The 13,696-nt window shown below is 34.0% G+C and overlaps 2 protein-coding genes across 2 annotated transcripts; both read right to left on the bottom strand.

The window, feature by feature from the left end:
* Positions 1-1,974: 1,974 nt before the first annotated feature.
* Positions 1,975-13,505, bottom strand: LOC134281829 (kelch-like protein 3). The gene is made up of 4 exons (XM_062764268.1): positions 13,422-13,505; positions 12,621-12,772; positions 11,452-11,536; positions 1,975-4,960 (listed from the first exon to the last, which is right to left on the bottom strand). The coding sequence occupies exons 1-4, from the start codon at positions 13,450-13,452 to the stop codon at positions 3,162-3,164; spliced, it is 2,067 nt and encodes a 688-aa protein (XP_062620252.1). The 5' UTR covers positions 13,453-13,505; the 3' UTR covers positions 1,975-3,161.
* Positions 8,882-10,790, bottom strand: LOC134281830 (uncharacterized). The gene is made up of 2 exons (XM_062764269.1): positions 10,455-10,790; positions 8,882-9,879 (listed from the first exon to the last, which is right to left on the bottom strand). Exons 1-2 carry the CDS (start codon positions 10,654-10,656, stop codon positions 8,882-8,884), a joined length of 1,200 nt encoding a protein of 399 aa, XP_062620253.1. The 5' UTR covers positions 10,657-10,790.
* Positions 13,506-13,696: the final 191 nt, after the last annotated feature.

Genomic DNA, 13,696 nt, shown 5'->3' with positions numbered 1-13,696 from the left:
AAAATTTTGGAAATTTTATCATAAATTTTATTACATCATAAATGGTTGATCAATACCAAAGAGCAGATTTCAAAGCATTCATTTATTTTCAAACTATGTAACCCTCCCTCCAATACCCCTGACCCAGGGGGCATGAAATTAACCATTTTGCTAGATGCACCTTACTTCATCATAAATATATATACTTGGATCATTAACGTAATACCCAGGAGCAAAGAAAACGATTTTCAAAGAATTAATGTATTTTCACTATATAATCAATACACCAAATGGCAAAACCCCTGACAAAAGGGCCATGAAATTCACAAATTTGGTTGAGGCATTATAACTATATACTAATTAAGTTAGTTTATTTAATACCCAGGAGCAGAGAAGACGATTTTGAAAGAATTAATGCATTATCACTGTATAATCAATGGAGCCCCATCCTAACACCAGAACCCCTAACCCTGGGGCCATAAAAATCACATTTTTGGAAGAGGCACTCTTGCTCATCATAACCATGCACTAAGTTAGTTTATTTAATTCCCAGGAGCAAAGAAGATTTTCGAAGATTTAATGCATTTTTACTATATAATCATTAGAGCCCCACGTAACACCAGAACCCCTAACCCTGGGGCCATAAAATTCATAATTTTGGAAGAGGCACTCTTGCTCATCACAACTATGTACTTAGTTCATTTAATACCCAGGAGCAGAGAAGATTTTCAAAGATTTAATGCATTTTCACTACATAATCAATAGAGCCCCACCCTAGCACTAGAACCCCTGGCCCTTGGGCCATGAATTTCACTGTTTAGGTAGAGGACTCAATGCTCATTACATTCATACCAACAGTTTGCCTTCTTGATGTCCAGGAGTAAAGAAGAAGATTTTTAAAGATTTCATTAATTTTAGTGGTTTTGGCCCCACCCCTCAGGCGGGGGCGGGGACCATCAAATTCATAATTTTTGTTCCCCTTCACCCATAGATGCTTTATACCAAATTTGGTTAAAATTGGTTCAGTGGTTTCAGAGGAGTTGAAAATGTTCAAATGTTAACACAAGACGGACGAAAACAGATAGCAATAGGTCACCCGAGTGACCTGAAAAGTAGGTCAGGGTGACCTACTTCTTGAATTTGCAGAAAGTACTGCCATGCAGAAACAGTGCAGAGAAAACACTGCACATTCTAAATAGCACAGATCCACCTTTTACACTTCAAAATTATGTTGTATGACCAGACAAACTATTTCGAAAGAAGTTCAAATGTCAACTTCAAAGGTCACCTTGTCATTAATTATGGTCTTTTCCAAAAACAAATGTCCCCTGCAAAATATCAAAATTTGAAACAGTTCTCTTAATATTTGGTGTGACAGACAGATGGACAAACAGATTCCAGGTAAAGTGATCTTTAAAGCATAAATAATATGAGCTGCATTTTTGAAAATTTTATTCTGTTGTTAAAATGTGCTGTTTTGATAAATTTGTATGCAATTTAAAACTTTATGAGTTAGACTAAAAGAAAGTATTAAATTGTTTCAGAAAAATTATTTCTGTGCAATGGAATGTAAGTATTATATAATAAATCAATATTGTATAGGACGACAATAATGTAATTTTGCTTCAATCTAAGCACATCAATAGTTCGTCCAGTGCATATGTATGAATGGCAGAAGTTTCTAAATGTTCTTATTTTCTATTACTAAAATAGTACATTAAATTTTTTCAACAAAATTTCCGACATCAAAATTGCAGCTCAAATTGCATTGTGTGCTCTGCAGGTGACGCAAAAACTACCTTAATTTTGACTTCAAAGTAAAGTAAGGGAACAAAATTCTACACAGGTATGACTCTAAAATCTTGACACTCCTAAACTACATTCCACTTTGATGGATCCTTTTTCTGTCCTAGTACATTGACAGAAAAAATAAAGGTTTTGAGTAAACAAAAACTCTTGACATATTATTTTTATTTTTTATTCACTTTTCCGTACTAATCTAACTACACAACAAAAGGAAGTGAAAAAAAATCGAACAATTAAAAAAGAAAAAAGTCTGCTGAATTTTTAAAAAGAGAGCATCAAACCTTATACATGTACAGGTTAAGTATCAACATCTTCATCAACAGAAAAATGATTAAAAAATACAAACGAAAAGACAACTGGGACTGATAACGATATTATATATTTTACACATGTCAAGAAAATTACAAATTCCTCATGGCAGACTTACAGTCTTCAAATTACTTTGGAAACATTGAAAGTTCTCATCAGATAAAAACAAGACTAAATTGCTTCCAAGCAAATTAAAAAAGAATGAAAAATGTACTTTTCTTCTTTTTCAAAAACTGAAAACATTCTAATTATCAAATGAATAGTTTCAATGCATTTTATCAATATGAAAATTGACTGGGATACTAAATGTTTAAAGGTATAAAATGTAATTGTGGTCAAACTTATTTCTACGCACTCTTTTGGCATTTTCATGTATTTTGCTTTGTATTAATGATTATTCCCCAAAAATGACAAACATTCCACAGAAGGAATACCAATCACATGTACATATTATCTTGCTTCTCCTCAGAATCAGTTCAATCTATATATTTCCATGAAAGGAATGCAAAATTGTCCATCTTATAGCTTTCTGTAAACAACAAATGATGTTACATTTTTTTTTTAAACAATGTTTACATCATTTTTCCTTCTTACACAACTTAATGTACCACCAACAATCTGAAAATAAATGCAGCTTTGTTTCTTTTAAAATCTATGCATTAAAGAAATACTGGTACTATTGTACAGTACAATATTCTAGATAAATTTGTCCATGTTAATTTCTTATGAGTATTTAAAATCAGACCAAAAAAAAAATAGTTTGTATAATTATTTACATGTACTTGTAACACAATATGCTCATCTGCATTAATCAAAATCAAAACAACAAACACATATTTTTTATCTTGCTATATTTTCTCCTATTTCAAAGGTTATAAAACAAACTGAACAAATTTTGAAACCATTAAAATAATAGCATTTTTAGAACTACTTATAAACATTTATAAATCCTGTACAACTCTTTACATAAATCAGAAAATGACTGACATTAAACTTATGTGAGAGAGTTGAGTTTTCTCAAAATATTGGCACTGACAGTAATGTGTAGCAACATGAAGGCAGAAGATTCACCACAGCCAAACATCATAATCTTCATCTTCCAGGTAGTCTGGTGCATCATCACTCCATAGTCCAGAGGCGTAATCATCTTCATAGGTGTATCCACTGCCATCATCAAAATCATCTTCATCTTCCTCGTCTTCGTCATCTATTGGATAGTGGATGTCATAGGTGGCCCTGCTGCGACATGAGAAGAATTTGCAGTGGGGACAATTGAAGTGGCATTTGGTGAGGTTGCTAGGTAACTGGATCAGACAGGTGGCACTCTGTCGCAGAGGTTGGGGAAGTTCCTGGAGATTCTTCCATTTCTTCTCAGCATAATTGAAACAGAATGTTGTGGATATGGTCTCTGGGGCCTTGAAACCTTTGCCACCAATGACATAAAAGTTGCTGCCATCAGAAATTGTGCTGTATTCAACGTTTTCAAAGGGTTTCGTTGGGAAAGGCAAAAACTCCTCTTTGATATGCTTCCACTTTCGCGCTGTCATTGAGTATTTTGTGTATGAACACTTCCCCATTCTGGTCACGACAAGCTCGTCTCCAACAGGAATCAGTAAATTGTCCCAATAAGCACCTTTGGATTGATCATACTTTCTATTTAAAGCAGTGTCATATACATAAAATTTGGCACTCTTTCCTCTTCTTTTGGGATTTGCTCCCACTTTGTTGGCCAACACACAGATCTTCCTATCCTGCATAACACATGCCACCAAATGGGAGTTTTCATTTCGTTGAAACAGAGTCTGCTTGACTTCACATTTAGAATCATCTTCTTTCACTTCCATAACAAAGGTGCTCCACTGGTGCACCAGCTGTGGACCAAACTGGATGACATGACTGGAAATTATGGCATACAACTTTCCTGCACATGCTAGAATGGTGTGAAGCGTGTTATTCCCATAGTTTTCTGGAACTTCTAACAGAAAACTTGTCCACTTGTTTTCCTTCAAATCAAACTTGTAAACAGAGACTTTGGTGGAAAATGTTTGGTGTCCATTATCAAAAACATACAAGCACTTACTCTTTGAACAGTATGTTATTGTTGCTTGTTTCATCTGGTAAGGGAGAGGTGCTAATTCAATCCACCTGTCCTCTGCCAAAATGTATCCTAGCAGTGTGTTAACAGCCATGGACTCCCTGAACGGAAACAGATGGAAGATGTTCTCAAACATGATCTGACCACAGCCCCCTGCCACCAGAATTGCCTCCCTTACTCCATCATCTTCTTTGATGAGTCCTGTTATGTACTTCATTTTAGTGTTCAAGACATGAACCTGACATTTTTCATTCTTTGCCACCAGAGGGTAAGTTTCAATCTTCTTCTCTAGAACAGTCTTTGGAATCTTCTTCAAGTCAAGAGAACAAAACAAACCAGAGAAGAACTCCTCTCTATTCTCTTGATCAAATTCCACCCACTTCAGAATGAACTCAAAGAATTGCATTTGTTCTACGTAAGACAAGGTCTTATCAGTAAGCAGTGACATCACCGATTCTGAGGTCAAGGTCAAGGCATCCTCCTGTTGCATTATCTCTGGCAAATGTCCTCTTAGGAATTCAAATACTTTGTTGTAATATTCTAAGTTATACAGGCTGCACAGTAAGCACATTTGGACGCAGTTCTCAGCAGTCATACTAACACTCTCTAAATAACTTTGACAGCATGCTTTCAAGTCTGCAATCTGGAAATAGTCGGCCACTTCCAGAATGTCCTTGACTGTCTCATAAGATATCTCAGCTGTCCCCATGTAAAGGAAAGAAATCGCCGTCCTTACTGCAGGGACTTTGCCAATCTGAAGGTGAATCTTGCCTGAAAGAAATTATGAAATTCTTAATTTTTTTAATATAAAACTTGTTTCTAAAAGTGTTTCCAAACATTTCAAATGACTACTAAATCTTCTTCCCCTTAATTTTTAGAGAAAACCAGATTAACTTTAATTTTCTTCGAAATATTCAGTTTCAGACTCGCATACTCTAAACAATTGGTACAGATAGTTTTTTTTCCATTATGTCAGTAACATTTGGCTGGTATGCAGAGTTTCTACTTCCATGTGGAAAATGTTTTCACAAAAAAAAAAAAATACTCAATGCCTTCTTATAATTTTCCTTAAAAAAATGACTTGAATCAACTACACACGAAAAAGAGGTGCAAAGTAAATTAAATTTTTTAAATACAGTAAAACTTGTTTTGTAAGAACACGGATATTGCTAATTCATGGATATAGCGAAGTTATCTTGAATCCCCAGCTATATAAATTTAACAAATTCCTTATACAGATATAACCAATTACGGATATAGCAAAGTAATTTTATAGAGTTTTACTGTAGTGCTAACTTCAGCGATTTCTTTATTTTAATTTTAATAAGTGATTTCAGACAAACCTAGAATCAAATGCCTGAAAGGCTTCAATGGCATCGAATATGAAAAATTAATTTTCTAAAGATCTTTTTGAATTTGATATAGCAACAGGTCAATTTAGTTACTCAGGTAACTAAACATAGGTAATCAGAGATTACAGAGCTCACCTCAACGAATGTTATCTTTAAGTAAGGCAAAGTCACACAATTAACCAACAAAAAGTATACATTCCAAAAATGAAAATATTTTTAAAAGCAATTTTGATCTGATACTTTGAAATAGACCTACATAAAAAATTTTAACTACTTCTTCTTCATGAAAATGTAATGAAAATCCAGCATCTGAAGCAAATTTGAGAGTTTTCATCTCTTGATGCAGCATTTGTGAAAGTTTGGTTTATACAATGTTATATAAGCCTTATAGTTTTTGGTAATAGACCTGCAACCATAACTTTTACCTTGTCTATTATCTGAAAAATGTATGTCCAATTCAGCATCCGAAGCAAGTCCATTAGTGTGCATCCTTAGATGTATCATCCATGCAAGTTTGCTCATTATAGGGCTCATAGTTTATTGGAAATGAAACATGCATTAAAACTAACATTTTCACTCATCCACAAAAAGTAGGTCAGATTCAGCTTCCGAAGCAAGCCTGGAAGTATGCATCCTTAGATGTATCATCTATGCAAGACTGGTCATTAAAAAACTCATAGTTCCTTGGAAATGAAACCTGCACCAAAAACTTTTAACTATTCACTCAACCGGAAAATGTAGGTCAGATTCAGCATCCGAAGCAAGCCTGGTAGTGTGCATCCTTAGACGTATCATCCATGCAAGTTTGGTCAACATAGGGCTTAAAGTTACTTGCAAATGAAACCTGCACCAAAAACATTAACCTGTTCGCTCAACTGGAAAATGTAGGTCAGATTCAGCATCCGAAGCAAGCCCGGTAGTATGCATCCTTAGATGTATCATCCATGCAAGTTTGGTCAACATAGGGCTTATAGTTACTTGGAAATGAAACCTGCACCAAAAACTTTAACCTGTTCACTCAACTGGAAAATGTGGGTCAGATTCAGCATCCGAAGCAAGCCCGGTAGTATGCATCCTTAGATGTATCATCCATGCAAGTTTGGTCAACATAGGGCTTATAGTTACTTGGAAATGAAACCTGCACCAAAAACTTTAACCTGTTCACTCAACCGGAAAATGTAGGTCAGATTCAGCATCCGAAGCAAGCCCGGTAGTATGCATCCTTAGATGTATCATCCATGCAAGTTTGGTCAACATAGGGCTTATAGTTACTTGGAAATGAAACCTGCACCAAAAACTTTAAACTGTTCACTCAACCGGAAAATGTAGGTCAGATTCAGCATCCGAAGCAATCCGGGTAGTATGCATCCTTAGATGTATCATCCATGCAAGTTTGGTCAACATAGGCCTGATAGTTACTTGGAAATGAAACCCACACCAAAAACTGCACCAAAAATGTTAACCTGCTCCAAAAACATTAACCTGGTAATTCCTTTGCTGAAATTGCAGCATCTGAAACTTTGTCTGGTACAATAAAACACACTAAAACCATTTTCCATGCATGTCTAATCAGTATAGGACACAGAAGTAATTAAAAAGAAAACTGCTCCAAAAAACTTAACCTTGACCTGGGACGCCGACGCCGACGCCGACGCCGAGGGTATCACATAAGCTCCCCCCAACTTCGTTGAGGTGAGCTAATAAAAAATCGTAATTTTGAACAAAATGTAACAATTGCACCCTGTCAGAGGTCATCATAGTCCGAATAAAGCAGGGTTCAAATTGGCTAGACGCCGTTGAACAATCACTCTTTTCAGCCCCGTTGAAGAATTATGAAGGATTTAAGGTTTCATCAAAGTTCAACATGTCCAAAAATTTATTTTCAAAATATCTCCAAAGCAATGTGAGGTTTAAAGTTAAAACTTTTAATAATTTATAATTACATCATTGTTTAACAGAAAGAAAGCATCACTTGAAAACAAATATTTTTTTGAATAAAATACTATTTATCGAGAAAAAAATATATGAAAAATTTGCTTATTTTGAAAAAATGCACCTGCTTAATTCTGTACTTTTAGTGAAAACTATCATTGATCAACGTAAAGAAGTTTTCTTGATAAATATTTTTATTCAGTATTTGTTATCAAGTGGTACTTTCTATCTGTTAATCAATGAAATACATAAATTTATAAACTGTAAAAAAAGTCAACTTTATTTAAACCACATAGTTTTGGGGCTATTGTAAAAATAAATTTTTGGACAGGTTGACCTTTGATGAAACCTTTAAAATTTTTCAATATTATTCTAATGGGGAACCGGAGTCGGTTATCTTATCTTGTATCGGTAGGGGGCGCCACAGGAAAATGCGGTCCATTACAAAAGTGATAAAACCTGTGAAGATGGATAATCAGCATCCATTCTCGAATACGATATCGGAAAGCACACACGTTTCAGTTACAATCCTTAATTTACTATGGCATCTAATTGTGGTGATATGACTATACCTGAACTTAAGAACGAGTTAGAAAAGTTTGGAGCAAAGAAATCAGGAAGGAAGTGGGAACTTGTGGAGAGGTAAATAAACATACGATGTTTTCATGCAAATCCAAGTAAACATTATTAATAACACAGTAAATAATTATCAATGGTGTGTAAAAGATTAACATTAAGTCAAATTGACAGTAAATATCAGAATTACCTCGTTTAAGAAACTAATTCTTAAATAATCTGCAACTTTAGCGTGTTAGATTTTTAACTTGAATTTCCTCGGTAATTCTAACATCGATCTCATATTGCTTGGTGCTTGCAGTAAAATAAGAATACTTCTCTACATTTTTATTATGAAGCAGTATTATTATTTCCTGATTGTTGCAGCTATGTTTCACTCAAAATATACATGAAAAAGAATTAAATATGCTTATTTTATTGCAGACTTGAAGCCTACAGAAGAAATGCACATTGTGCTAAGACCGATGTTTATGGACCTGAATTTATGATGATGACGCCAGATCCACAACTCTACAAGGACCTTCATGGTGACAAGACCTTTCCAGGTTGCACAGAGGCAGAAATTTCCACTTTCTTGTCGAAGTTTAATAAGACAACTGATAAGAAAGGAAGGGATATGTACAACGATGGGTTTATCCAGTATGTGAGGGTGACATTTCATGATTCAAATTGGTTCGTTAGAAGTAGTGTAAAAGCTTCAATGATGAAGTCTGTGAAATATGTTGTTGACATTATGATAGGAAAAGACAGAAGTGTTATAGAGTCTCAATGTGAATGTGCGGCAGGCATGGGACCCGATGCACATTGCAAGCATGTCTGTGCTGTACTTTTTTCATGTGCAAAATGTTGGTGTATTTATTTGAATGTTCCTGTGTACAAACATATCCTGCACATTGAAACCTTTGTCCGCCATTATTGAATCTCCAGAATTGCACATTTCTAACAGCCTACTTCTTTCAACTATTTGACGGTCACTTGTGGATCCCCCATAAGCTGTAGAAATATAAGATGTTAATCCACCTGGTGTCGCTCCTACAAGAACTTTTACCGTGTTACGGTTTTTATAGGTAGAATACGTTGCTTGCTGTGGCTTTGGTAACTTTGGTCTTTTAATTGGACACTCTGTGCCATCTATTATCACTCTAGTATTTGGAAATTTTGTTTTAAAATCTGATGGACAGTAATATTTTACAAGATACTTTGTAGGCCAAATGTCGATTTCCTGCCATTGCTTACTCATGAATAAAATCCATGTAAAAAATATATTTGATACAGTCTTTTCGGAAACTCCAAATAATCTTGAAAGTTCAAAATTGGTCGTATGGCGCCGTAACTTGCAGAGGACTAAGAAAAATTGGTCAGGAACACTTATGTTTGAAACCTTATGATAAATATAATTCAAACAGTGAGCTGCGGGTCCTAAGGTTCTTAAAACAAAATAAAATTTAGTAAGAGTTTCCAATCCAGTATAGAAATTTACTCCGGCATCATCATTTGTAAAGTTTTCAATACTCATTGGGGGATACCGAGGAGTTTGTGTCTGTACATCAAAAAATTTAACGTCAGATTTCTGAACAGTGACTTGAATTTCTTCAGCCAAAATTTGGGTAGAGTTAGATACAATTTCCTCGGATACTTGCAGATCATCAGCTGATGTATAGATGAATTCATCTATGGAAGACGAAGCAGAAAATTCTTCTGCTAGTTTTCGTTTGATGCCTCTGGACTTGGCTCTGTCGGCTCGTTCATGTGAATGTGGACTTGGCTCTACCCAGGGAAAAATGCTTGGCACTGCAGTTTTCTTCAATCTTTTACTTAAAGGAGTAGTTCCTAAGAATTAAATTATTTAATATATCAATACTTGTTCATAGTACTAGATTATTTATTAAATAATTAATTTATAATTTGAACTAACTTTTTAAAGCAAATAAAACAAATATAAATTTACTAAAATATTTCTATTATTACAAGTATTATTGTTATAAAATTGATGTTACAAAACATGCCCATGTGTTTATTAATTCAACTAAACAGGTCAAATTTGTTTTTAAGCAGGGTGCTAATTAGACATCAATGTCAAAACACAGTATCTTGTACTGGTAGATATGCATAAATTGTCAGGCAACAGCATGTGTTCTTTTAGACATGCCTTGTGTTTATATTGTTAAAAGATAATGCGTTTGTAATAAATGACCAGTAATTGAAGTTGTCAGTGGGGAGTCTGCATGTGGCAGTGTCTGTAACGTTATCAGATTACTTCGTATGAGAGGTAAACAAGGGATTCGATATTTTAGTGCATTTCATCTAAGCAAATAAGGCATAAACATTGCTCAGAATAAAATCTATTAACATTACTTTGCACATGCTTATCAAAGATTTCAAAATAAATAAATAAATATTGTTACCATGCTGGGTTTCAGTCAAATAGTCGTCTGATTTAAAATGCGCTCTGCAAACAACAGCATGAGTTGACGGAGTCCAGCTTTGAAAACGAGTTTCACCACGTTTTATTGCGTGTATCCATGCTTTTCTTCTTAACGGATCTGTTGGAAATATATGGCCACCCCGATTACTACAATTCGGCACACAACAACAAGTTTCAGGCATGTTTTACGAGCATGTGTTTGACAGCAGATTGTTTACGTTTTTCTTCGATCGGTAACTACTGATAAGGCGCGAGGGTGTTCCGATACAGGACCGTGTTTGCCTGTGGCGCCCTCTAAAGAAAAGATAATCGGAGCAGGTTCCTAATTGTCAAAGTCTGCACATTTCTTTAGTGCATCTAAACAACAACCATGACTGCTTTACTATGATTACGATCGAATTTTGATCGGGTGTGGCATACAGAATATTGTGAATTAAAGGAATTAATGGTGAAGCACAGTAATCACTCCAGCTTTTAAGATCAAATATTTTAACTGGTAATAAAACTGAAAAGATAATGTTGAAATTTTATCTAGAATCCAATATTTTTAAATATTGTCTAGTATTCGTGGGTATGTTTTGATTATGTTACTGCCAATTGGGTTGTTTGTGTTGCATTGTAATCCTTCCGAAATGTTAATCATGTCATTCCACACATCCGTTCTTTTATAAATTCATCTGCAACAACTATCGTGTTTTTCTTGTGATTAAATAAACATAGTATCTTTGTTTTGTAGCAAAATTAATTATATTTACAATTTATGCATTTCTAATTTCACGATTTCATTCATTGTGAACATTTTCAAAGAAATTGATGTATTGCTATTGTTATTTTCTTTTGCGGATGGATCAACTGACACATTTGGTCGCGTAAATCTGTACGATACCTAGATGACATTCAAGCTATTGCTCGATGCCATAAAAACACATAATTATGATAATACCAAAATACACCAATGTCCATTCTGAAACAAATACCTGAGGTTTTTTCTTTCAAGCCACTGTCATAGAGAGATTGGAAGTAGGGACACAGCACTAACACATTCCAATGGGCACGGATTTCCTAAACAGAAAACATATCAAAAGTGATGCATCCAACATCAGAACATAATCAGAATATCTGTGTTGCTCTATTGTAATGTTATAGTCAATAATATCATTGCATTACATTCTTTTTGTATGATTTCAAATTCGAATTTCTCACTTAAAATTATCTTATATGTGGAAATTTAAACAAGACGCAAATTTAGCGATTTGTCCTTAAAATATGGTAATCTATAGTTAGTGAGGAGTAAATTTAGCGATTTTAAAATGCTTACTAAAAGAGCTATAACAAATTAAACACAGTTTATTTTTAGCGATATTTAATATTAGCGATCTCAGAACCCTTGCTAATAATGCCAAAATTAAATCCTCGCTAAAAATTCTGCTTATACGGTATTTGAAGAATGTCGTACTTGTCTCTTCAGTAACACTTAATTTAAATCAAAATGTTATGCAGACTTGCTCTTTATTATTACATGAATAGATATATTATTAATGAAAACAATTTCTTCTCCTTGCACAGGCATAAAAATATCAAATATAAGATACTTTTATAAAACCAACATGGCCTCACCAATTCCTGAATTTGTGATGTGTTGGTTACCATCTCATAATTTTGGTACAGAGCATATTGTTCAGTCTAATCATGTTAACAATATGCTTCCATGTTGCTTAGAAATGCAGGTGAATGAATAGTTATTTTTTTTACTTTCGCTGTTATGCCCCCTTTCTTAAGACATTTCTCATTGACAGATATTTTATGACATTGCGGGGCTGCATTCCAGTTTATAGTAGCTAGCCTAGCTGCTTAGCTAAAGATTTAGGTCTAAATCAATGTAGTGTATGACTGAATACTGTTATGTTTTGGCTAGCATGTTTAAGATTGTATCTCTAGCCTCTATATATTAAGCTATATCAACATACTAACATTAGATGACAGTCTGTTTTATGTTAGAATTGAAGGAGATTCATCAGTTTCAGCTTCTTACTTTTTTTTTGCTACATATATAATTATTATGTAACAAGTACAGAATTATTAACTAAGCAATAAACAGATATTTACCATTTCGCAATATTTATCATGTTTATAAACTGATATTTACCACTTGCTCAACAACAAGAACAACATCACACAACTCTGAGTTTGATAACATCTGATCATGTAGATGATTCTGAAGAGACAGCGCATGTGTGGTACGACTCCCCATGTTACGGGGAAAAGGGGTATCCATGACTTCTGGTGTTCCTCTGGAAACTGAAACAAAATATAAAGTAGTATAAAGGCTGTGTTCTTGTCATAATAATGTAGAATTCTTCCAACTTTTAACTAAAATTTTATACAGGAATTTTGATATGTGTTTGGGGACATATGCAAATTTCCTCATCTTGTGAAGGACCAAACTTTTGTAGGTAATAAAAAAAATTGCAGGAAAATTAATTTACACTTTAATGTTTACTTATTTACTTCTTCTCTGTTTAAGCTCTCGATCACCAACAAACATCAACCTAGAACAATCTTATATCGATAAGTGCCAATTCAGTCAAACTTAAGTTTTTGGTAATCAAGGTTTTAAACAGCTCATTATGCAAATTAAAAAAAAAATGTTTAAAAATTCGGTTAATCTTCCTGCTGTGTAAAGAGCCAGGAACATGAAGAAGGATGACCACTTTGAATTATGATGTATTATACAAGAGGTAGAAAATGTGCAAAACAAGTTTGTTAAAAAGAACTTTTTCCTCAATAAATGTGGATATAAAAAGCTTCTGAAGCTGAAGTCTTATCAAACAGCAAATACCTATGCTGAAAATAGTGAAATGCAAATGATATTTGATCTCTTGCTATCTTAGAATTGTTACAAATGTATTATGTTCCATGCACAAATCGAAAATAAAACAAATCAAACCTATTTCATTGAAAAAATATGGAATTTTCATAAAACTGTGGCCACATTTCGTGGAGTGCGGGAAACACGAATATAAAAAATTTCGTTCCCGATAGATAAGTCGTTCAAAAGAGTGTTTGCAGAAGTACATGTATTTGAATATGATGACAATGTTTTAGAGAAATAACCGAATTAATTATATAACGGATCGATTGTTGCTGTCTTAAATCATGACTATTGATAAGAACGTTTAAAAATATCTCTACATTAATGAATATAATAATGTATGAGCTATT

This window comes from Saccostrea cucullata, unplaced genomic scaffold, assembly GCF_032062105.1.
Source record: "Saccostrea cucullata isolate Sc308-1 unplaced genomic scaffold, CSIRO_AGI_Scuc_v1 ctg5462, whole genome shotgun sequence".
NCBI lineage: Eukaryota > Metazoa > Mollusca > Bivalvia > Ostreida > Ostreidae > Saccostrea > Saccostrea cuccullata.
This window is presented reverse-complemented; position numbering and strand designations above follow the sequence as displayed.

What these genes read in the sequence shown, in the direction of transcription:
- LOC134281830 (XM_062764269.1), bottom strand. Translation starts at nt 10,656, where the DNA reads ATGCCTGAAACTTGTTGTTGTGTGCCGAATTGTAGTAATCGGGGTGGC. An exon ending in TTTGACTGAAACCCAGCATG is followed by an intron (nt 9,880 to 10,454) that starts GTAACAATATTT and finishes TTTAATTCTTAG; the next exon opens with GAACTACTCCTTTAAGTAAA.
- LOC134281829 (XM_062764268.1), bottom strand. Translation starts at nt 13,452, where the DNA reads ATGAAAATTCCATATTTTTTCAATGAAATAG. An exon ending in TTCTTGTTGTTGAGCAAGTG is followed by an intron (nt 11,537 to 12,620) that starts GTAAATATCAGT and finishes TTTTCTGTTTAG; the next exon opens with GAAATCCGTGCCCATTGGAA. An exon ending in CTTGAAAGAAAAAACCTCAG is followed by an intron (nt 4,961 to 11,451) that starts GTATTTGTTTCA and finishes AATTTCTTTCAG; the next exon opens with GCAAGATTCACCTTCAGATT.